The following is a 25,777-nucleotide window of genomic DNA, read 5'->3' on the forward strand; positions in this document are numbered from 1 at the left end:
ATAGATATTAAACACTCCAAGGAGATTGATGATCAAAGGTGAAGCAGAGAAGTAATGTGACTTACCACGAGGTCAAACTGCTGAAATCTTGTGTTTTAATTTTGGCTTTTGATTGTAGGTCATGACTCTTGCAGACTTCATCCAGGTTAATTGCGAGTTTTATGGTAGGGGCCCTGTTCCTATATATAGGTAATTTTCATGGCATTTGTGCCTAGGTATGTATGCCTATAACAGTAAACTTGAACTATATTTCCATTCCCAGTCTAAATGTTCCAACTTTATTCATAATGTGAAAAGGATAAGCATCCTTAAGATTGAGAATTGCCTTTTATTTGGGTTATGTGTTGCCCAGCATAATTGCCAGGATATGCCAAATTTTCAATTTATATTGCTGTGGCTAAAACTTAATTAAATTATAATCCTTGTAAAAGGATTACTTAAAACAATAGAATACAGCCTCAGTTTTCAAACTGTGGTGAGTGCAGAGGGTGGGGAGCATGGTTAAGTAAGAAAAGGATGAACCATTATAAAACCAAGTAGTTTTTATTCATTCTTTTTAATTAGAGAGGAAATTGTAGAAGAGAAAAAAATGCATAAACCCTTCCAAAATGGGGACGGCAAAATAAAAGTTTGGGAACCTCTGAAATAAAGCCAATAATAACTTATTGCCTTGAGAGGGTTGAGTGTAAAGCTAGGATGGATTGTAAGCTGTAAGGAAGACATAGCGAGGTTCTAAAGGGATGCAAGTAGGTGGCAGATGGCATACAATGTGGGGAAATGTGAGGTTTTTCATTTTCTTTGGAAGAGTGGAAAAGCAGATTTGATTTTAGATGGTTAGAATCAAAAAGTTTGTTCAGAGGGATTTTAGACCCCTGGTAAAATAAAACATAACCTTGCCACGTAAGCACAGCAAGCAGTTAGAAGGGCAGATAGTTTGTTAGCCTTTTTAGTGGATGGAGTGATGGATGGTTGGTGGAATCTCACCAGGCTTTGGAGTGTTGTGTGAAGGTTTGGTCTCCATATATAAGGAAGAATATACTTGCTTTATAGAGTGAGCGGCATGCAGTAATTAGATTGCTTCACTGGATCAAAGCATGACCTTATGAGGAAAGATTGAGGAGGATGGGCCTGTCCTCACATGGGTTTAGAAGAATGAGAGGTGATCTCATTGAGTTGTACTGTATTTTAGCGAGATTGACAGAGTAAAGGCTGAGAGGTTGTTTTCTCAGGCTGCAATGTCCAGAACTTGGGAGCCTAGCCTCAGGATAAGGGATTGAACTTTTAAGATGAGGAGAAACTTCTTCCCTCAGAATCCTTTTGAATCTTTGGAATTCTCCATCCCACAGAAAATCTCACTCACTGAGTATATTTAAAGCAGGGATTAATACATTGTGGGACTCTGGGAATTGAAGAAATGGAGGTCAGGCAGTGGAGTTGAAGAAGATAATCAACTGGGATCTTACTGAATTGCTGAGCAGAATCCAAGGGGCTGAAACATCAAAGTTGAGTTTATTGTCATATGCACAAGTACATGTCTGCACAGGTGCAATGAAAAACTTACTTGCAGCAGCATCACAGGCACATAGCATCATATAAGCAATATTCACAAGAAAAACATAAACATAAATTAAACAATTTTTACAAGAAAGAACACAATTAAAACAATAAAAAAGTCCATTTTAGTGCAAAGTGATCCAAGTGGTCATGGTGTTGCTAAACTGTAGTGATTAGGGTTGTGCCGGTTGGTTCAGGAACCGAATGATTGAAGGGAAGTAGCTGTTCTTGAATCTGGTGGCATGAAACTTCAGGCTTCTGTACCTCCTGCCTGATAGTAGCTGCGAGAAGATGGCATGGCTTGGATGGTGGGGATCTTTGATGATGAATGTTGCCTTCTCGAGGCAGCACCTCCTATGGATACTACTGATGGTAGGGAGGGATGTGCCTGTGATGTATTGGGCAGAGTCCACTACTCTCTGTTGCTTCTTATGTTCCTGTGCATTTGAATTGCCGTACCAAACAATGATGCAACCAGTTAGGACATTTTCAACAGTACATCTGTAAAAGTCTGTTAGAGTGTTCGGTGACCAGCTGAACCTCCTTAACCTCCTAAGCAAGTAAAGACACTGGCGCGCTTTCCTTGTGATTGTATCTATGTGCAGTGCCCAGGATAGGTCGTCTGATATGTTAACGCCCAGGAACTTAAAGCTGCTGACTCTCTTCACCGCCAATCCCCCAATGTAGACTGGTGCATGTTCACCCTCCTTCCTCTTCCTGAAGTCAACAATCAGCTCTTTAGTTTTACTGACGTTGAGCTAGAGGTTGTTGTTGCGGTACCAGTCAACCAGTGTCCTATCTCGCACCGGTTAGCTGATTCATTGCCACTTGTGATTCGTTTAACAGTGGTGTCATCAGCCAACTTGTATATGGCATTGAAGCTGTGCTTAGCCACATAGTAATGTGTGTATAGAGAGTAGAGCAGGGGGCTAAGCATGCAGCCTTGAGGTGCACCTGTGTTGATGGTCAGTGTGGAGGAGATGTTGTTACCAATCCTCACTGATTGAGGTCTGCTGTGAGGAAGTCAAGTATCCAGTTGCAGAGGGAGGTACAGAGGCCCAGGTTTTGAAGCTTGATGATGTGTTTGGATGGGATGATTGTGTTGAACATGGAGCTGTAGTTGATGAACAGCAGCCTGACAGAAGAGTTCCTGTTGTCCAGATGGAATGGAGCAGAGGAAGAACCAGAGAAATTGCATCTGCTGTTGACCTGTTGTGGTAGTAGGCAGATTGAAGTGGATCCACATCATCTCTGAGTCAGGAGTTGAGTCGTACCATAACCAACCTCTCGAAGCACTTCATTACAGTTGACGTAAGCGCTACCAGACGGTAGTCATTGAAGCAGGTCACCACGCTTTTCTTGGCCACCAGTACAATAGATGCCTTTTTAAAGCAGATGGGAACCTCAGACTGCAGAAGTGAGAGGTTGAGTATGTCCATAAATACTCCAGCCAGTTGCTCTGCACAGATCCTTAGTACTGGGCAGTGTACGCTGTCTGGTTCAGCTGCCTTTTGTGGATTCACCCTCTTATGCCTGGATGTCAGCCTCAGAGACTGAGATTACAGGGTCATCTGGAGATGTGGGGTCTTGTGTGGGTGTGCCATACTTCTCTCTATTAAAGCATGCATAAAAGGCATTGAGTTTATCGGGGAGTGATGAGTCATTGCCATTTGTGCTAACCGATCTCGCCTTGTAGGGAGTAATATTGTGCAAGCCCTGCCACAGCTGTCGAGCATCCATCCATGATTCCAGTTTAGTCCGAAATGCCTCTTTGTGCTCACAATGCCCGGTCCTGTTCCATGCATTCTTCAAAACTGTTCCTTTTGAATAAACAGTCAATAACCAGGAGACACACGGTTGGAATAAATGGCAGAGAAAACAGCATGAAGAAAACCCTTTTCGGAGAACACAAAGGTAGAATTAGAAAACACTGAACAATTGGATGGTGGACACACATTTGAGTATTCTTCAAACAGAAGTTAAATAATGATGGAGGGAAAAAAATCCCAGGTATATAAGCAAGGTACAATTGTGCTTTGAAAGAGCCAGTACAGACTGACTGGAACGAATAGCCCCCTGCACCATTCCACGATGTAGCTTTTGCTTTACTGAAGTGGAGACTGGCTTTCAGTGGTTCTGGATCCTTGATCATAGCAATGTGCACTGGACCTGCTTTCAGCTTTCCCCATCCATGTGGATAAGAGGATGAATACCAGTTGCTTGGCTGTGTGTTGATTTACTTTTTTTTCACTAATGCAAGTAGCTTGGTTGGAAGAACAACGCTGGAGAGTTCAGCTGCAGATTTTGTAATTAGCATTTCAAGAGCATGGAACTGTTGGTGCCATGAACGTGCTTAAGTTTCCTTTATGAAACCTTTTGTCTGCCTTACCTAAAACTGAACACAAGCCTGTGGCAGCTGAGTTATCTCCACTATGCTCTCACCCAAAACACAAGATTTTAAAGGTGGAGAAATCTGTAGAGAGTCCACAATACATTCACAATGATAAAGGGGGCAATTTCAGGTGGCATTCCTGCACCGACCTCTATTTCTTTACCTCACAATTTTGGGGGATCACTGCTGAACATCCTGTTCCTTCCCAGCCTCTGCAATCAACTGCATAATTGATTCCCACCATTTCCTTGGGTATTGTCATTGTGTCCACAAGTCCTCGGGCTGCTGGGTGAAAGGTGGTTTAGTCTCCTTGGCACTGCAGGAAGAATTCAAGTTGCAGAATGGGAGAAGAATGAGTGATAACATCCACTCCTTTCATATGGTCTAAAACATTTACATAGCGTTTTTCAAGAAAATCCTGCCTTTCACTTTAGAGTAATATAGGGGCAGTCCTGCCACAGCACTGACAGAATTTTGCAACCTTGCAATGGAGGTCTCTTACTTTGTGAGCAGTGGCCCCTCTAGTATAATAGGTGACCCTGACCCAGGAAAATGAGCAGTGAAATGATTGTCAGAGCCAAACCCAAAACCAGTTCTCTATTGTAACCTCAAGAATGTGCAAAGTGCCAAAGTCTAGTGTAGTCACTGCTGAGGTCTGGTGAGTGTGGAGTTGGAAATGAGGTTGAAGATATCCTTAGCAACCCAAATGAATTAAATGGAGACACAAGATACTGCAGGTGCTGGAATCTGCAGCAACAAACAATCTGCTAGAAGTACTCAATTCCCCTTCCCCTTCCCACACCGACCTGTCCATCCTTGGCCTTCCTCACTGCTAGGGTGAGGCCCAACACAGACTAGAGGAACAAGGCCTCATATTCCGCCTGGGTAGTCTCCAGCCAAATGGTATGAGCATTGAATTTCCCAATTTCAGATAACCCTCACCTCTGGTGTTTTTGTCCCTCTCCTTCTGATCCTCCTCCAGTTCTCCCATTTTTGTCCCGTAGCCCCCCCCCCCCCCCCCACCTCTGGTTCCATCCTTCCATCCACCCACTACCCACACATTTCACCCTCTGGCTCACTGTGCCCCCCTCCCCACACCTGCCTCCATCTACCTTTCATTTTTGTCTGCTTCCATCTATCATCCACCTGCCTCTGTCTCCAAACTCGATCCCTCTCCCTCCCCTCTCTGGTTCGATCTGCCCATCATCCTTCACCCCTCCTCAGCCCACCAATCACCCACTGGCCCCTGTGCCAGCACTCCCCCCCCCTCTCTTTATACTGGTTATCTCCCTTCTCCACTATTAGTTCCGATGCAGGGTTTTGACTCAACGTCAACAAGTAAATTATCCACAAATGTCATTCTGTTAATAAGTGTATAGTTCCTAGGAAAAATGGGCCAATGAAGATAAATAACATTAGTACATCAAGACTCTTTATTGACTGAAGATTTACATTGCTAAATCGGCCAATGATAGAGATGGATTCATCTTGTTCCCGCAGCAACGCATTTCATTGTGGCTAATAATATAGGTTGCTGTTGAAAGTCGTGCACCATTTACCCACGTGCTCTTACAGTATGACCGGAGACCCCAACTCAGGAACTATTAAACACAGGAACTTGGTTTCCTTTTGCAGGAATTTGTCATTTGGGTGAATTGAGGCATTTTTAAAAACAAAAACACTTATGGTGATGAATCTTATATTCATGTTCAAATCCTACCATGCCCCTAACCCTCCCCATCTCTGTGAAATTCACTGTTCTGGTGTCAGTTTGTATTTGATCATGTTACTTACATATGGTAACAATAAGAAACAGAAGCACAAGTGGGTCATTTGGCCCTTTGAAGCTGTTCTCATTTATTAACATTTTGACTGATCATCTGTCTCAAGTTAGCAAAAGGAAAGTACTGTAGGTACAGGAAATCTGAAATCAGACAGAAGATGCTGGACATACTCAGCAGGCCAGTCAGCAGCTGTAGAGAGAAAAACAGAGTTAAAGCTTTAGGTTGAAGACCTTTTATCAGAACTGAAAAAAGATAGAAGTAAAATAGATGCAGAGAAAGGGAGGAGGAGCAGAAAAAAATGATATGGAAGTTCAGTGCAGGTGAAGGGCAAGAGAGATTTTAAAAAGGCAATGGAGTCAGGTTAAAATGTGTTAGGGGTATCAGTGAATCATAAAAGGCAGGTCTCAGGAAGAAGTAAATGGGAGAAGTTGAATAATTCCCAAAAGAAATGTGAAACCTGAAAATGTGAGACTCAAAGGTTAGAACAGCTTTTTAACTGGAACTATTGAACCCTGTGTTAAGTCCTAAAGGCTGTAATGTGCCTAGTGATGAGATTAAGTGCTTTTCCCTAAGCTTGTTTAGAGAACAGCATATAGGAGGCCAGAATCAGAGCTCACTATGGAGGTGGATTGGAGAATTAAAATGTCAGGTACCTGGAAGCTTGGGGTCAATCTTGTAGGCAGAACCTCTTGTGAAAAGAGTCACAAATCTGTGTTTGATTTCTCCAATGTACAGTTTTTAACACTCTGACGTGAGCAATTAGAAATCTTTCCACTTTGAAAAGGAAATTACATAGGCAGATATCATCATAATTGAATATCTGCTGTGGGGTATTATTGGATGGAATGGGTTGTTATCTTGGAACATCTGGAGCCAGTTAGAATGTGTGACAGTATTTCATGTGCTGGTATTTAAAAAAAATATATACTTTTTAAAGAAATATTGATGGAAGAACTTGGCCATCTTTAGAATCGCCTTTTGGGGCAATTAGACCAACAGAATTAAGAAGAAAATAGTGGTAATAGAGGGTTAGAGGTTTGTGTCTGCGCTTCTCAAATCTCCGGGTGGAAATTAAGTCCTTCCACAGGGAGGGGAATAGAGGGTGGCACGGTAGCACATCTCCAATGACCCAGGTTCAATCCTGACCTCCAGTGCTGTCTGTTGGAGTTTGCATGTTCTTCTTTTGACGATGTTGATTTCCTTTGACTTCTCTCATTTCTTCCCATATCCCAAAGTTATATGGGTTGTTAGGAGAACTGGCTACTGTAAATTGCCCTGAGGTTGTATGTGAGTGGTTTAAAAACTTGGGGGCAGATGATGGAAATGAGAGGAGAATGGGATTAGTGTAGGGTTAGTGTAAATGGGTGTTTAATGGTCTGCATGGACCAGGTAGGCTGAGGGGCCTGTTTCCCTGCATCATGATTCTATGACCTCCAGTTATCTGTGGCTCTTCTAAAGGATCCAGACAATTGTAAAAGTACCTTACAAGGGGAAAAAAAAGTGACTTGATACCATGAATTTTCAAACTAATATCACATTTTTCTGGGATTTTCTTTTGTTTTTACTTTGGCTAAAAATTACTAGTGTTGTTCATTGAGATTTATAGGAAACATTCAAATAACATGACACGATCATTATAGAAGCTAGTTGGCAAGTGTAATCAAGGCAGGATGATAGAAACGAACACTGCTAAATGAAGCAGGCTGCCAGCTTTTAAGTTCCTGCCTGTCAGAATGGTAATTGTTTTGGACACAGTCCAGAGCATTGCTGGAGACTGGCTGAAAAAGGTTCATATGTTTTAATCTTTTATTGAGTATCACCTCTACTCCCCCCCTTTCTCCCCCCTCCCCAACTCCAATTGAATGAGTTCCTGAGGCTTGATCCCATGATCTCTTGTCTCCAACGTTCTGTGATCCTGTCACTGGACACCTGACTTGTCTGTTCCCATTTCCCATGCCAGTAGACACCTTGTTACTTGATTGGATGATTGTCTTTATTTTCTACCTGGAGCATGTTTATAAAAAGCACACTCAAGTGTTCAGAGCCACCTGTACATGCATTTTGATAGATAATTACAATTGATTTTGAACTTTCTTCATTATAGAGTCACAGGCCTTTCACCCCAACTTGACCATACCAACCAAGTTGCCTACCTGAGCTGGTCCTAATTGACTGCATTTGACCCATACCCTCTAAATCTTTTCCATCCATTCTAACCCTAACCTGTCCAAATGTCTTTTAAACATTATAATTGAACCCACCTCTACCACTTCCCCTGGCAGCTTGTTCCACATACCCACCACCCTCTTTGTTGTAGAAGTGTACTGAAGAGGATGTTGGGATAGAGATTCCATCGAGTAACCTTGCACGATGCCACCATGAAATTGGCACCCTAGTCTTTCAATTTTGCCATTCCAAAGAAAGATCTTTTTCATGGAGATACTGAGGGTGACATTCAGCTTCATTGTTGGCACAGAGTGGGCATTCCCTGCCTTTAAGAATGATGCACTATATATAATGGGCAGCTGATCTGTGAGCATGTCTCACCAGAGGAGTATTTCACCATTGTTATCTCACTTAAAGTATGGCAATTAATATGCCAGTGCATATTTTCAATATGTTTATGGTTGGAGTATTATAGTGATTGTGTTACTGGGCCAGTAGTGCAGAGGCCTGAACTAATGATTTCAATTCCCACCTCGCCAGCTGGGTAATTTAAATTCAGTTAAATAAATATACTAATTAAATTAATCTGGAATGCCAAGCTAGTATCAGTGACCATGAAACTACACAATTCGCTTAAAGACCCATCTGCTTCATTAGTATCTTTAGGGAAGGAAATCTGTTGTCCTTACCCATTTTGGCCTATATAGTTATTACTCCATATCCATAGCAATATGATTAACTCTTAATTGTCCTTTGAAATTGCCTAACAAGTCACTCAGTTGTACCCACCATCTCCCTAAGCGGAATTAGGGATGGAATAAATGCTGGATTTTCTACTGACGCCCACACACTGAGAAAAATGTTCTGCTGAAATGAAAAACAGCTCTTTTGAAATAGAGGTAAAAGGTGATCTAATGGAAATCAGCTATATGAATGGTGTTTTTGCTTAAAATAGAGGCTGCAGATGATGCAATTCAAACTTGTCAGTGAATATAAATCAAATTTATCCGTCTACTTTTTATGCTTTTGTTTTTTCATTTATACTTTGTCAATGATCTCCAGTGGGAACATAAAATACACTAATGCTATTGACATCATATAAAAGTTTCATAAATTTAAAAGCAATTGTTCTTGATTCGACACATACTATTTCTGAGAAAATTATTACAGCTCACGTGTATTTTAAGATTAAATGTGAGTCATTTTAAAGTCATAAAATATTTTCCATCCTCCCCTCCCTCTCCCACTATATAGTTTTGTTAGCACTGCCATGGTTGCTCAGCATGTACAGATTATAATGGCAATGAAACAAAATATTCAAAAGCAGTGGAGTAGCACAGCACGTTGACACCCAGCACACAGACAAAATGGCACCAATTCCTCTTCTCTGCTGAACTACTAGGTCAGGATGTTGGGCATGCCATCAGCAGAAATGATTCAGTGGATGTTATGCCTAGTGAGGCAGATCCTGACTGTAAGATGACTGATACAGTCTCTTTTACATCTCTCCTGAACTTAGTTTCCACCAAAGTCAATGGAAATAAAAAAAATGGGAAACATTTGAAACAGGAATCTGCAAAAGGACAGCAAGTTTTAGACAAATGCACTAAGCTAAGGTCATCCCTGCTGCAAGAGGGGGATCTTGCAGCAGTTTAAATTGGACAACACTCCACAATTTATAGGCTCATAACAGTTAAACAAAAGGAGGAAAGCAATTTGTATTAGTCCTGATTTTGTTTTTTTTAATTTTCAGGTACCCCTTGGAATGAGGAGCAAAAACATGACCTCAGGAATGTCTTGAAATGTACTGACCCCAGCATTCCATTGGTTTTTGTCAGCGGCAACCATGACATAGGAAACACCCCAACCGCAGACACTATTTCGGAATACTGCAAGAGCTGGGGTGATGATTACTTCAGTTTCTGGGTCGGTGGGGTACTGTTTCTTGTGCTGAACTCTCAGTTTTTTTACGATGCATCCAGTTGCCCTGAATTAAAGCAAGCCCATGATCAGTGGCTAAATGAACAACTTGCTGCAGCTCGGACCAAGAAGAGCAAACACGTAATTGTGTTCCAGCACATCCCTCTGTTCCTCCAGAGCCCTGACGAAGAAAATGGATATTTCAACCTTGAAAAGTCTGTACGGCTGGATCTTCTGCAGAAATTTCAGAAAGCAGGTATTGTGCTTTTTCTTCCTTCTATCTGTGGCATTCATTGTTCCTTTAAGACAATAGCAAGCTAGAAATATGAGCAAAGGATTTCTCTTTGGGTGTCTGCTGGATATATCACAGGTCTTTGAGGTAGCCTGTGCCTTTAAGAAGAAGGAATTACTTATATTTCCTGTGCTGGCCTTTTGCTTGTGTGCCTGTACAGGTCACAGGCTACCCCTCCCTCCCCAACCTTTCAGAGTCTTGGAGGTGGAAATAGGGAAATCTGCTGTTGGCTGTAACAAGGACGTGAAAGTTAACATGTTGCTCAGACATTTTAACAAACCTCATTCAGCTTCCAATCATTGAAGCCCATGCCAGCAAAAATCTCCTATCATTGTGTTCACATGCATGCTCTAGACATTGTGCTGGTACCAACTTGGCTCAATCCTGTCAAATGCCTCCTTCCTAAGAAATCTTTATTATGAGAAGTGAGCTAATTGGCTTTTCTAACTTAATGATTTTATTTTTATTTTTATTTTAATTCTTTTAAACATCCTCGCCGTGTAGTCAGAAATTTTTACAGAGAGGCATTTCTTGTTTCATCAGATAAGAGGTTTTTGAGCAGCTGATTTGCCCAATATTGCAGAATACATAAAGCATGGTGTATAAGGGAGTGTGGTGAGTTCTCTGCTGGGCGTATGCTTTTTCAAGCTATGCCGTTGCATTTTGCTGCTGTGGCATCTTGGTGAGTTGGGACAAGACAAATTATATTTTGTGCAAACTGTTGGAATTGCCCTTGGTTAAACTTTAGTACATCATCTGCTGCAATCTCCTTTAGAACCTCAAATGGATTCCATTTTGTCATCAAAAATGAACTTTTATTTCAGCTATGACTTAGTTCCCGCTGTAATCTGATCATTGAAAAGACTTCAATCCCTGCTTCTAACTGATCACCTCCATCCTTTCTCACAGGACTTTCTGGGTCTGAAACATTTTAAATATATCTAAAAGATTTGAGAAAACTAGTTAGGCTAGGTGAATGAGCAGATAGGTATATACAAGCATCACATAATTGGAAAATTAATTGGAAGGCAAATGAAATTTTGGCTTTTCTTACATGGGGAAAGAGTACTTGAGTATGGAAATCTTCCTACATCTGTGCTGGGCTTTGGCAAGACCACACCTGGGGCACTGCCTATTGTTTCAGTCACCTTGTTGAAGGAAAGACATGCTTGTCTTGGGTCCAAACCGAAAAAGGTTCACTTCATGGATCCCTGGTGCTTTATAAGGAAATGAGTGTGTTGGGCCTGTACTCTAAGGTATTTAGAAGAATGAGAGGTGAAGTTATTGAAATGTATAAGATTCTGAGTTAGGGGGCCAGCCAGTGACAGGAGAATGTTTTCCCTGGTGGCAGGGTCTAAAACTAGGGAGCATAGTCTCAGGATGAAGGGTCACTGATATAGCAGTTATCTGGAGGGATGTGGTTCTTTATCCTAGACAGCAGTAGAAGCTGGGTTTAGAGGTAGATTTTTGGATTAAGGGAATTAAGAGTTATGAGGAATCGGCAAGAAAGTGAAGCTGAGGTTATTGATCAGGCATGATCTTATCAAATGGCAGAGCAGACTCAAGGAGATGATTGACCTCTTACTATGTTCTTATTGAATCTGGATATGTGCAAGCAGACATCCTGAGGAAGAATTGTCATATACTCTCAATGTAAAGACACTTACTATGCAGTGTGAATTAACAGCGACCCAGAGGTGTATTTTTTTTTCTGAAAGTACAAAGACAAAGGTAAGATAAGTAATTTTTTTAAAATCGGTCACAAAGTACAAGAACAAAGGCCCAATGGTGAATCATATCAAATGATGGATAGGCCACAATTAAAACAGAAATGGCCTAGAATAATTTTTGGTCACTGGACATAGTGTAAATGTACATTTTATGGTAAACTGGCATAAATTTTAACTGAACAGAAAGCCCAGTGCTGTGTGTGCAGTGGTACACAATGATGCAGCCTCATAGCTCAGGTGACCCTGATTCAATTCTAATCTCTGGTGCTGTCTGGGTGGAGCTTGACCGTTCTCCCTGTGAGCACACTGGTTCTCCGGTTCCTCCCACATCGCAAAGACATGGGATTGGAAGGTTAATTGACCACTGTAGATTTTCCCCTAATGTGTAGGTGAGAGGTAGAATCTGGGGAGAATTGATGGAATTGCTTTGAGAGCTAGCATAGACTCTGGGCTAACTCTTATGTGGTAAGGAAACACAGAAATATCCTCAAGACAGTGAGGTTATAAAAGACATATATAAAAGTCCTAAAAGATGGTTGGACAGGTACATGGATAGGAAGGATTTAAAAGGTTATGGGCCAAATGCTGGCAAATGGGACTAGCTTGGATGGGCATCTTGGTCGACATGGACCAGTTCGGCTGAAGGGCCTGTTTCCATGCTGCATAATTCTATAACTCTATCTAAGTGTATTTCCTATGCTTGCTCTGACAGTTGCGACAAGGAGAGGGAAATAAGTAAGTTGCAGGTCCAGGTTTTGGGTTGTATGAGAGTAACAAAGTGAGGGAGAGTGATCTTGGGGTGTCAGGGAGGGTTGGGAGGGGGGATGTATCAGGAACCATGAGGTGGGTCATGGTCAGCTGCTGGAGATGATTGGGGTCACGATTAGTTTGGGAAGGTCACAGCAGAGATGTGTAGGGTTTATCAGGACTGGGAAGGACTACTGAAGGGGCAAGTTTCAGGCCTCGTTCTATGTGATTTGCCTGGGAGTGTGCCATTGAGAAGTTACCATTTTGGTGACTAGGTGTGTGTTGTATATTGTTGTCACTTGATGAAGCACCTGGATACCACTGTACGTTTCTGTGTGCCTCATCAAGGACCCGGAAGGGAAACTGCAGATTTTGTGGAGAATTGAACAACGGAGGGGGAAGGAGGAGGAGGAGCATTGCTCTGGTCAAATATGGTAGTTCCCAACTCTGTGCCCTTGGCTGATAGAGTGGAAAAGTGGAAACTGGGAGTATTTGGTAGGGGAGGCTGCTGGGGTCTGTGTGGTTAGCTTCAGGAAATTCTAGAGTGCTTCCTTTGTGCATTTTTCACCCATCCTTAATCTGCCAAAAAAATATTGTTGGGGAAGAGCAAGTTGGAAAAATGGATCAAGAGTTTAACATTGAATATAAAGTACAGACCAGCGATCAAAATCATGTGGGTCATAAATACATAACAGATTGATAGCAGAAATTGAATTTATAGCGGGCTCCCAGCGAGCCTGGGAATAACTGTAGAATAAGTCAACCTCACAGTATCCAATCATGGGATATATGACCATCAAAATATAACAATCAAACTGAATTAGACATGGGTCAGCATACAGGGAGGATCCTGAAGCCTTACTGTGTAAGACTGGAAAAAGGTGATAACATTTGAGGAAAGCGTAAACTAATTAAACTTTACAACCAGGAAGGTAGACAGCTAAGAGACACTTTATGTACTGCAAACTAATGCATGGCATAACTAAGGTCCAATCCTAGTATAATATTATCTCTATTGAGTAAACTGAGACTAGAAGACAGCCTGAGAATTTCCTTGGGGCTACTTTCACATTACACAAGAGTTGTCTTTCATCAGGTGAAATTCTGAGAAAATTCCCACTATGTTCTTTATGATTCTTCACTCAAAAAGAGTGAAAAATGTAATATTTTGCTGAGTGGAACATAAAGGTAAAAGTAACATTTCAGCTGTTCAACATCCAGCTGAATGTTCCTCTGTGGGGATCAGGACAATAAGTAGATTCTTTAGCCTGGCTTTTTTGAGCTCTTAGGTTGTGCGTGCATTAAGTCACAGGGCATAGACTGAAATGGGGAAAATTGATTCCTGGAGGATTCTTGGGGATTTATGAAAAGCCCCAAGCTTCAGTACATTCTAGGAATGCTTTGCGCTCCCCATGCAAACCATTTGAACTGGATGAAACAATACAAGCAAAAAAAGTAATGACGTGTTGCCATTTCAACTTTGGGTATGGGGATTGGGTAGTATCCATGAGAAATGGGAACTTGTTTTTGCAGTAATTTATGGAAAACTGATCAATGAAGACAGCACAGTGTGTCAGTCCGGAGACAACAAAGGACATCTCGAGGTACCAATTAATTGTAAGTAGTTAAAATGCACACAGAATGGCTTTGACAGGGCTTCTAGGTTGGTACAAGTAATAGTGAGCTTTTGACAGTCTTATTAATATAAAATTAAAGAAGGGAAAGAGTAATTAGAATGAAAACTCATGAATTATGGGCATATTTTTCAATGCAGTTGGTTCCATTGGGAGTAGATTTAAAGATAATGTAAATTTAATAGTTGATGCCAGCACAATGCAGTATAGACTGTAAAATCCAGTGTATAAGTGGTATCAATACCTTCTTCTGAAAGAACAGTGGGGGAGGTCACAGCATATTGTTGGTAATAAAGATTTCCGCCAACTGTGTAGTATATTGATTTTTGTAAACCTGACTGTTTTTGCTCAGATCCATTTTACCTTCAGCTTGCAGGATTTATTAGAGGTAGTATTTGATTACTGTTCCCAAGGTGATATTTTCATCTTGTACAGCATCCAGGAGCCATCCTATCTACATCGACATACTCAGTTGTAAATTGTGATGGGATTCTATTAACTCCTTAGACTTTTGCAAGTTCAGTGGAGTGGCAGGGGAAAAAAAACAGTTCAACCATGTGGCAGCTTCAAAAATTGTAGTCTAGAGCATAAGTACCCATTACCTGCCAAGTGTGATGAATTGTTAAAGATGTACATTGAAGGGTCTTCATCAACTGTAAATAGAGCTTGAATTCTTTGTTTCTTTAAGTATCAGATGGTGTTAGTTCAAAAGATTTAAATGGCTTGCTTCTTGGCTTTGGTTGATAGCATTTGTCTCTTTTGATTTGAATTGAAGAATGTTTATAAAAAAAATTGACTTATAATCTTGTTATAAATTTCCTATTGATCACTACAGATTTTAAATCTTTAATTATCTGTACTGCCAACGTTTTAAGGAAGGTTGGATAACATAACACATAACAACATTAAACTTGGTGAGTAGCTCACTCAAGCAGGGTTGTTAATAGCCCAAGTCTATACTTCTGGAGACAGTATAGAAAATGTAGAATCTCCGAAGGATGGAGACAGAATCCATTTACGATACTTTCTGGAGGCTCATTAAGAGGAGACAGACACTAAAAACAACTGACAGCAACAAAAGGAAAATAAATTGTAAAGGATAGATAGGAAACTTTCTCAAGTTCTGATCAGTTAATTTGAAATTTAAAACAGTAGGTCTAGACACCAGATCCAATTCCCTCTTCCCTCCTGACAAGCAATTTGTGACCACCCTGGTTACAGTTAATCGGTTGGTACATAATAGTCAAAATGACCTTTGGCATTGCACACTGGTCTTACATTAATGTCTTCAGCACGTTTTAAAGCTTGTTTACAGTGTCTTAAAAATGTACACTCTACTAAATAATTATCAAAGCTGTGCTTTTGTCTTGGTGATTGCACCATTTTTGCACAGTATAATTGAGTTTGTAAAGCTACCATTGAACACTAATAATAAAGATTATCCGTGGTGCCAGAATACATTAGTTTATGAGCAGCACGTACAGGTGACCCCCATGTTACAGGGAGGGGGAGTTGCCTTCCTCAAAAAAAATCTATAATTATTTTCTGTAATGCGAAGCTGCATCATCTGCACGTGTCAAGAAATGCAAGTTTGAGAAAAAAATAAATTTTGTTTATTTATGTTTTTTCACATAAATTTCGTAAAAGTGAGTTTTTATTGCATATCCCAGATTTTTTGACAGTGATTCCATAAGGGAGAATTTCTGTTATCTGAACTGCCATTATACAGGGGTTGCCTGTATCCATATATCCTGACTTCTTGGAATTGCACCAAGAACTAGGCACAGTTTTCAAATATACAATTGAGAACAATTTTGTCACTGTAAAATGGTCAGTCAGCAAGATTGACTGCAACTCTCAATTAATTTGGTGTCGGGGCCCTTAAATTATTGAAGTTCCACTACACCATTCAAGGCCCACCGGAGCTCCGATCTATCCAGCAACCAGACTGTAGACTCAGTATCAGATTCTGGGGATAGGACATTGACACAATTCATCTGGATGTGCTGCACCTCTATTGGCCCTCTAGAGTCTTCCTGTCCTTTCTGCTAGAGTTGGAGTTATACAGCACGGAAGCAGGCCCTTTGGCCTAACTTCATCCACGCTGAGCAAGGTTCTTCCTGAGGTAGTCCCAGTTGGCCCATATTCCTCATCACTTTTCTATCCATGTTCATGTCTAAATGTCTATTAAATGTTGCATTTGTCCCCACCTCAACCACTTCCTCTGGCAGCTTGTTGCCTATACCCAGCACCCTCTCTGTAGAAAAACTTGCCTCTTAGTTTCCCCTTAAATCTTTCCCCTCTCACCTTAACCAGAGGTCAGAGAAGCATTCCATTGCTCGAGTAAGTGGGAGCTTCAAAGACCTGGGAACAGTTAAAGATGAATACTGCAAATATTTGCCTTTGGTTCTTGACAGCCATACTTTTTTATGGGCTGTCGATTCCCTCGGAGATTGATTATCCTGTTTAGCCCTCCGTTGAAGTGAACTAACTGTCATCGAGCAAGAACTTCACTGGGCTTCATTAGGCACAACGGATGAAAATCCCAGGGTGGGCCCTGAATGCTACCAGACTCTTCCCCCTAGCTACAGGAATGAGGGTGGAAGGCGTTCATGCTTGCTTGATTGAAGTTTCATACACCGAACCAGGTTTTGACCTAAATTTTAGTCCCCAGCAGGGACTCTGCTGCTTTTCAGGCTGGGACCCCAGAGAATGTCAGGCCTGAAGGAGTTCTGCACATGTGTGCTTGGATGAGAGGAGAGAATTCCACCTGATGGCTTTTTATTTTTAACAGTGCAGGAAGGAATATCTGCATTCTCTAGACACTGCAAAAGTTGCAAAATACCGTTATGAAATACAGTTGTAGTTTTGTATCACGCTGGAATTATACCGCCATGGCTGCTGTCTCAAAGCAGCATGATACTAATTATTCCAAGAGGCCTTGTATCACTCACTCTAATTCATTTGATTCACTGGTTGTCCAGTGTTTTGCATGGATGTGTACCTGAAATCACTTACATTGATGATTAAGTGTCAGTACCGTGATTTTAATGACATCATTTGGAAATTAACTTGTGCTAAATTGCTGATATTTCATCAGAACAGATCTTTATGTGGCTCAGAGCTGGATCATTGCCAGTATATAATGGTGTATGGTCGTGAATATGTAAAGGCTTTTTATTGGAAGGGATAAATTAATTTTTATCTTGATTAGATGTTCATTATAAAACCTTAATAGCAAGATTGGAAGATTATATGAACATTTGTATAATGACTGGTGATATATTTTGGTTTGCTAATAGTTTGTTGAAAAAGTATGTCAGCATGTTACAAATGCTCAGCATATTGAAAATTGGAATGTAGCCAATTCAATCGCTCTTTATGTAGTTAGTGAATTGTGCAGCAATGACAATGCATTAATCACAATTTATGTCTTAATGTCAAAAAATGAATGTCCTTGAAGCAATTCTTAAATCAAACAGTGACACTTTGGGAACAGTCTGGTGCACAGCCGTGAAATCCCAATAGCCTCATACCCAGTTTCAAACCTTTTGATTGACAGCTGGTCTCAGGACATTCTGGTCTTCCTGCACTGAATTACTTTTAAGCTCACACTGTAACCCTGAAATAAACACCAATGCTTCAGCAATGAAGCTCGTTAAAAGTTTAGTATCACAACTGCAAGCAACTGAAGAAGTTATTACTGCTTGTCCATCATATCCTTTCATATTCTTTTGTGTCCATTCTTTGGTATATATTAATGACTCGGGGAGACGAGTAGTAGGTGAAATTTAATATAGAGAAGTGTGAAGTGGTGCATGGTGACTGAAAGAACGAGGAAAAATAAGGTAGGCTAAATGGCACAGTTCTAAGCGGTGCACTGAAGCAATCCTTGAAAGTGGCAGGACATGTTTTGGAACACCTGAGATCCTATACACAGCAGCATGCATAAAGGCAGGGCGGTGATATTGAACTTGTATAATACACTGTTTAGGCCATAGTATGAGTAGCGCATTCAATTCTGGTCACCATACTTTAGGAAGGAGAGAGTGCCAAAAAGGTTTACTAGAATTATTGCAAGGATGAGGTTATTTGGTTAGACTGGAGAAGTTGGGATTGTCTTCATTGAAGCACAGAAGCTTGAGAGCAGATTCAGTGGAGGTGTACAAGATCATGACGGGTGGCGATGGGGTACATAGATGGAAGCTTTTCCCTTCTGTGGATGATTTGACGTCAGATTCAAACTGATGGATAGTAGATGGCAGGGAGGGATAGATGGGTTAGGGAGTGGACATCAGAATTAACTTTTGTTATTCAGGGAGTGGTGATGATCAGGAACTTACTGCCTGTAGGATGGTGGAAACAGTCAGTCAGGAGCTTTCAAAAGGAATTGGATGGCCACGAGAGAAAAAACATAATTTGCAATCTGAGCTGAATGGCCTCTTTCTGCACCATTACACTTCTGTGAATCATTACTTTTTTTTAAAGAGTGCAGGAAAATTCACCCAGCATGCTGAAAGAGCTCTCCATCCAGTACTGATCTGCTCATTCTTCATATTACTTTAATTTTTCTATTCCAAATATACATCCACCCCCTTATTGAAAGTGGTTGGTTCTGATTCTAAAACTGTCTCAACAACTCCTTGCACAGAGAAGTCCTTATCTCTCTATTCTTTTGGCTAAAAAAAAAGGACAATGAAAACCAGTTTTCCTTCATTTACCTTTTGCAAACCACAGTCAGGGATTCTTCTTTCACATAACCTTTTAATCCCCTAGTAAAATAAGCCCTCATTTCTGTGGCCAATTTATAGCTCCTAGCAAACCCAGTTCAATTTAATGAACCTCTTTCGCATCTTGGGATCCTCTCCAAAGCAGGGCATACAAAACTGAGCAGAATAATTTAACAGCAGCCTGCAGACCTTGGCAGAACTTTCCAGGCCAAGCAATCGATTCATCTTGTGGGCAGGGTGCTTTCTTGGCCGCACTTTACCACCCAACTACCGATCAGAAGATCCCTTCATTCTGTAACAGATGGCTCAACTGTGGGTTGCTGAAAGTTGATTGAATCACCACATCAAATAATTTAAATCTGTGACTGGGTAAACTTACCACAGATGTTGAAGTCACAGATTTGCTCTTTTAGTTCAGGGTTTTGCATATAATGTTTGTACCTGGCAAAGATTTGGAGATTTCCTGTACCCATTTCAAACTACCTCTTCAGTTTCTGTGGAAATTACTGATAACAATTTACACCCAAAAGTTGGTATTTTCTTTACCTGTAACATTATTCTAGCAATCGAAAGCTATCCTCTTCAATTGCATTTTAAGTGGCTTCTTTTCCACTCCACAGCAGCCTTTGATTTCAAATGTACACGTTTCAGCATGTTGCCTAGTAACCCTGTGCTTGCATCAGTTTATGAAGTATAATTAGACATGCACTTTGTAAACCCAAAGCTGACATCGATATATTCACATCCAGGGAGCTTTGACTTCAGAATTACAATTGGGACCTTCCTACTGATCATTGTTTTGGCTGCACTCTTGGTTTTGGTCAGGTCTGCTTTTGCAGCAATCTGGTAGTTTCATAGTTTTCAATGCTAGCTGAAAGAATTTTGATGAAGGGTCCTTGGCTTAGCTTCGTCTACCAAGCTCAAACAATCTGTTCTGAATCCTTCTGTTGTTCACCTGCCTATCCCCCTTCCACTTTAAGCTATTTCCACACTCCCAGTATCTCGTATATGATTTCCTCCAACAAAATTCATGTCACAGAAGTACCAGGGAATGACCTTCAACAAGAGAGAGATTTACCACTTACCTTTGACACTCAATGGCATTACTGTAGCCAAGTCTCCTACCGTCAATATCCTGTGGTCACCAATGACCAGAAACTTAACTGGACCAGCCACATAAATGCCATGGTTACAAGAGCAGGTCAGAAGCTGGACATTTCTATGGCGAGTAACTCAACTTTTGAAACCCCAAGGCCTTTCCACCATTTTCCCAAATCAGCAGCATCATGGAATACCCCTCTCCATTTGCCTGGATGAGTGCAACACCAATAACTCTCAAGGAGCTTGACATCATGCAGAATGAAGCAGCCTGCTTGACTGGTATCCCAGCAGCTATGCCAAGCATTTCTCCCCTCCGCTGGTGCACAGTGGCTGCAATGTATACTATCTACAAAATGCATTGCAGTTACTCACCCCGGCTGTTCTGATAGCACCTCTCAAACATTTGATTTCTGCTACCAAGAAAGACAAGAGCACCACCATCTGCAGGTTCCCCTTCAAATTGGACTCCATTCTGACTTGGAAAAATATTATTGGTCCTTCATCGTCACTGGGTCTAAATCCTGGAACTCTCTACCAATGGCACATTTTGTACCTTCACAAAAAGGAGAATGGCTGAACCCAATCTGCCTGGGAGAAATTAGGGTTGGGCAATAAATGCTGGCCTTGCCAGTGACACCCAGATCTTGAAAATGAACTGAGAAGGTTATAACTAGATAAATCTGCATTATTGATGTTTATTGAGAGGTGAATATTACCAAGTTAAAAGGACAACATCAGTGAATAAGAGTACTCTATGATGTGAGAGATATGAGATTTATGTTTTTAATATGTTAATCTGAGTTGGGTGTCACTGGCAAGGTCAGCAATTAAGGTTCATTCTTAATTTAACTTGAGAAGGTGACAGTGACAACTGATTGGCTTGCTGAACCACTCTAGAGGGCAGTTCAAAGTCAACCATGTTACTGGAGTTGTACTTATGCGAGGCCTAGAAAAGGACAACCGGTTTCTCTCCTTGATGGAAGTGAGTTGTTTTTGACATGGGTTGTTGTGGCAATCCGGTAGTTTCATAGGCACAAATAGGAGCTGAAAGAATTACAAAGAAAGGTCAGTAGAAGCATTCATTCTATTTCACTCTCTGCAGATACTTGTCATTTGAGTATTTAGAGTACTTTCATATTACTCACATCAGTATTTTAGAAATGGCAATGAAATGATGACCATGTCATCTATTTTAATGTGTTTGGATTATGGATCCAGATTATTCAGGGCAATTGGGAAAAACACCCTTACACTACTACAAAATGATACCTTGAGATCTTCTTTTGTTTATCGCAGTTCAGCTGCACAATCTGTCCAGTTCAAATTGCAGGAAAAAACAGCTTCCTACTGGTTTATGACTTTTAAACTGTAGCTTTCAATTGGCTCTTTGACTATTCTTTAATCAGTTGTGGATTACTCCCCAAAATATGGCACTTATAAAAAGTGCTCAGATCAAGTCAGTTTCTTGTGTCTCAGGGAGATGGAAAAAAAATTCTAATATTACAGTGTGCAGATTGCAAATATTTTTTCAGAGATACCAAGGAGCCTAACTACCTTGAAGTCCTCAGGCTGCTGTTGTCCTTTGTTGATGCAGTTACCTTTTCAGTGACTGAATAGTCTGTATGTTCAAAATCCAAAATATCAGTTCTGCATTATCAAATTATGGGGAAAAATAATTTAGTGCAATGTTTTTTCTATAGTACAGTCATACTACCATGTCCATTGCAATTAAATATGATTGGGAACACTCATTAAACATGAAATAGATGTAAATAGTGCCAATACTGGAAATCAGAAAAAGCACAAAATACTGGAATTGACCATCAGGCTAGGCAGTACCTGTGGAGAAAGAGATAGAAATAACATTTCTGATCAATGGCCTTTCTGATACAAGGGCATCTCCCTGAAATGTTAACAATTTCTTTCTTCAGTGGTGCTACCTGAGCTGAAGAGTATTTCCAGCAGTTTCTATTTTTATGACTCCTTGCCTCTTTTTTGAAATAAAGACGGCCTCAATTTAATGTTTCATCCAAAAGACGGCAGCCCTGAAAATGCATCACCCACTCTGTACTGCACTGGAGTATAAAGCTAGATTTTTGTGCAAGTATCTGCAAATGGACTTGAGCCTGTGACTTCAATCTCAGAAGTTAACAGTTGTGCTGCAGCCCACCAAGCGAGCAGTTAACCTGTTGCTTCCCATCTGTAGCAGCTGCAAATTACTATTGATATCAAACTGTGGAATTAAGTTTGGAAGCTGGTCCCATGCTCACTCTCTGCTCAAGTTAAAAGCGAGACTCTGAATAGTTCCAGCCAGGCAAAACCCAACCATACAAGGACGGTCATGCTCAGCCAGAATGAGAAACTCTCGCACAGAAAAACATGTTGCTATTTTAGCTGCAAGTAAAATGTATTAATGCAAGTTTATTTCACTTTCCTTGAAATAAAATCCATTATTCTTAGAGTTCCTTTTTGCAAGTCAAAGCATACAGATTTAACATTGTGTCGTTTTTATTTAACGATCTTTAATGGAAGTAAACTTAAATGCATTCTGCAGCATTCATCCTACGTTGCAAGAGACATGTCTAATACAGAGATTTGTGTGGTCATTTAAATCATCATATTTCCTTTTAGGTTTGAGAGCTTTATGCCAAGTATGGAAACAGTATTTCGCATGAATACAATAGCCAATTTTACCAAGACCACGTTTTTTGGTGAGATAGCTCAATAAAGGCTCATCAGCTGATCAGGGTTGATCGTTTCCATAGAAACAGAGCCTTTACTTTTTCAGCTGCAGTCCCCATCGTCTTGTTCTCCCTGCACTTGCCTTTTCAGAATTGCACAAATAAGGAATTACGGTGGTTGGAAAGAAACACAGACACAGTATCTCCAATTATTTCTGCTTCTGTATTGGTGGCTGGGGTGAAATAAAATTTAGCACAGTCATGATTAGGGATAGTTTATATACAGCAGAGAGTGCTCTGTCTATAGAAATCTAAGAAAGCGCAGCCATAGGGGAACAGTTATCTTGATCAGCAACACAGTTTGTCTGGGTTCCTTTCATTATGGTATCTCAAAGCCTTTAGAAAATGATGTACTGAAGTCAATGCTGTCATTTTTTTATGGAAACAGTTGAAGCAACCTATTACCCTCCTGTCTCTGAACACGTGAACAACTAAGTTGCATATTATATCAGTCTGTCGTCACACATTGTAAAATATATGAATGCAGTATTGTTTAAAATACTGCATGCCTATACTGTGGACACCAAGATCATTAAATTTTATATTCATGTCCATTATTTCACTATTTACTGTCTAGGTTAATAAACACATTACATTCAGATCAACCTTCCCTGATACTTAAAATGCACTTGCACAATAAGCCAGCTCCTGCCTAGATATCTGTCTGGAGCCCTATGTGTGCTACTGACTTGTGTATCATAGCAGGATATTACATCTTGGGATAATTGATAAGTGGTATGAAGTGGATGATAGAAAATAGGCTTCCCAACATACAAGAAGTCTGATTTTCTTTAACACACAGTAAAATGTTTGAGGAAAGACTCTGATCTGGTACATAGCAGGAGACCATTTTTAATTATGTCCCTCAAATTTTTAATTTCAGTCCTTAAGATTTGTCTGACCCTCAGAGGAATTACAATCCAGCTAACTGTTTGAGGCCAATAGCTGGCTAACAGCTGCAGTTCTCTTCCAACCAATGAAAACCATCCATGCTTGGTTGAGTTCTACTTGTCTGGAACCACCTAGAGTCCTGATTTTATTTTTTTTATTTAGACAAAGCATTTAGCAAGCTTGGTCCCAACAGAGGTCTCTGGCTTTTAATGCCTGGGCCTTATAATTTGGATCTGAATCCTGACTGAACTCTAAGATGGTGTGGGCAGGTGGGAATATGACTGACATAGCAAGGGCCACGGCATGGGAACCACAAGATAAGTCCCAGCAGTTAGAATTCTAAAAGCTGCAATTTGTTTGTATTGTTTTTAAAAAGCACAGAATTTTGTGGAGAATTATTTGAGGGTCTGACAATCTATGGACACATTTTTTTCCAGAGCTGAGGGTAATTGATAATTATGGCTTGGTGCGCCATTAAAGCCCACTTGCATCTCGTGTAACAAAGTGTAAGACTTTCAGGATTTTCTTCACAGTGAGAATCGTTCCTAAATACCCAAACGTCTGGTCGCTTTACTGATTTCTGAAAGCTGCTAAACAGTGTATCTGGTGGAGGACTAGTAACTTTTGGATGTCCACATTAAACTGGGCACATATCTAGATGTTGCTGTCAGATTCTACCCGTTATAACAATGGGAGATAAAGACCTCACCGTTGCATCTTTATTGCAAATCACACAAACTAGATCTGGGAGTACAACATACAAATCACTAAACATAGCTACACTGGTTAAGAAGGCCATAATGACAGCCAACCAAGGGTTAGGATTGAAAGGTGGAAAGATTAATATTAAACTTGTGGTGAATCTTGGTTGGACCTCACTTCGTGTATTGTTCTGATTGTCCTATGAAATTGAAGTACTAGATAGGATTATATGAGAAATGTGAGGTTATACCCATCAGGAGAGGATCTACATAATGGGTCTCTTTGGAAAGGGAGATCTGAGGAGGGATTCAGTAAAGGCTTGTATGATGAAAAGTTTTTTGACAGAGATACACACAGTGTTGCTTCCTGTAGGGGAGAATAAAATCAGAGGCCATCCATACATGATGATCATTACTTTTTTTTTCCTATACAGAGTGTATTGAAAATGCTGGACGCAGTATAGTTGAAGTATGTAGCTTGGGTCCATTTATGGTGACAGGTAAATGTGTGAGGGAGAACAGATAGAGGGTGTTGCTGATGAAGGAAGTGTGGTAGGAGGCTCAAATAGAGCATAAATTTTTGCATAGATTGGTTTGACCAAATGGCCTGATTCTGTCCTCTATATTCCATGTAATTCTGTTTTGGTACCAGGATAATTGCAGACTCCATTCTGAGTTTCACATGGAAGCTTGAAAGTTCTGTCCAAACCCTTCCTTTTGTTGAGACACATTAACAAATGGGTTCCACTGCTGTACTATTACTCAAACATGCTTCTTAAATAAAGTAGATATTTAATTTACCCAAGTACTTGCAAGAGAATGCAGATGCTGGAGTGTCGACATTTCAGGTCAAGACCCTTCATCTGGACTGAGTAAAGGGAAATGGCGAATGTAAAGAGGTGAGGGGGAGGGGTGGGACAAGCGAGGGGTGGATCCAGGTGAGGAGGGGTTGATTGGCAGATGGAGTCAGGTGGGGGAGGGAAGGGTGGAAATAGGGACAGAGGCTGGGAGGTGATGTATGGAAGCAACAAAGAGCTGAAAATGATGGAATCTGATAGGAAAGGAAGGTAGAGCATGGAACCATCAGCCCACCCTACATCCCTTATTTGGTTCCATGTAATAAATCCTTCAGGGGAAGGACAACAGGGACTTGCAGGGTTAAGTAATGGCATTAATGAAGAGAATGCATTTAGGCAAAATTAATTTGGTAGGGAAAAAGACTCCTTTTTCCTAAAAATGCAATTTTATTATAAGAATTTTAATGAAAATCTGAATTTCATTAAATATCATTTCTGAGTTTTTGTGATTTTTATTATATGATTAATGGAAGATTATGTCATACTGAAGACACAGAATAATGCCAAAAAATGTTCTTTGATTAAAACACATGCAGG

General features: G+C 40.5%; 1 protein-coding gene across 2 annotated transcripts in view; it reads left to right on the forward strand.

The window, feature by feature from the left end:
• cpped1 (calcineurin-like phosphoesterase domain containing 1) overlaps positions 1-25,777 on the forward strand; it is a 167,786-nt gene that overhangs the window by 101,309 nt on the left and 40,700 nt on the right. For both annotated transcript variants that reach the window (XM_052021957.1, XM_052021958.1), the window contains exon 3: positions 9,650-10,072. In XM_052021957.1, the coding sequence (XP_051877917.1) occupies positions 9,650-10,072 (423 nt within the window). The remainder of the gene's footprint in view (positions 1-9,649; positions 10,073-25,777) is intronic.

The sequence above is a fragment of the Pristis pectinata genome, chromosome 8 (assembly GCF_009764475.1).
Source record: "Pristis pectinata isolate sPriPec2 chromosome 8, sPriPec2.1.pri, whole genome shotgun sequence".
NCBI lineage: Eukaryota > Metazoa > Chordata > Chondrichthyes > Rhinopristiformes > Pristidae > Pristis > Pristis pectinata.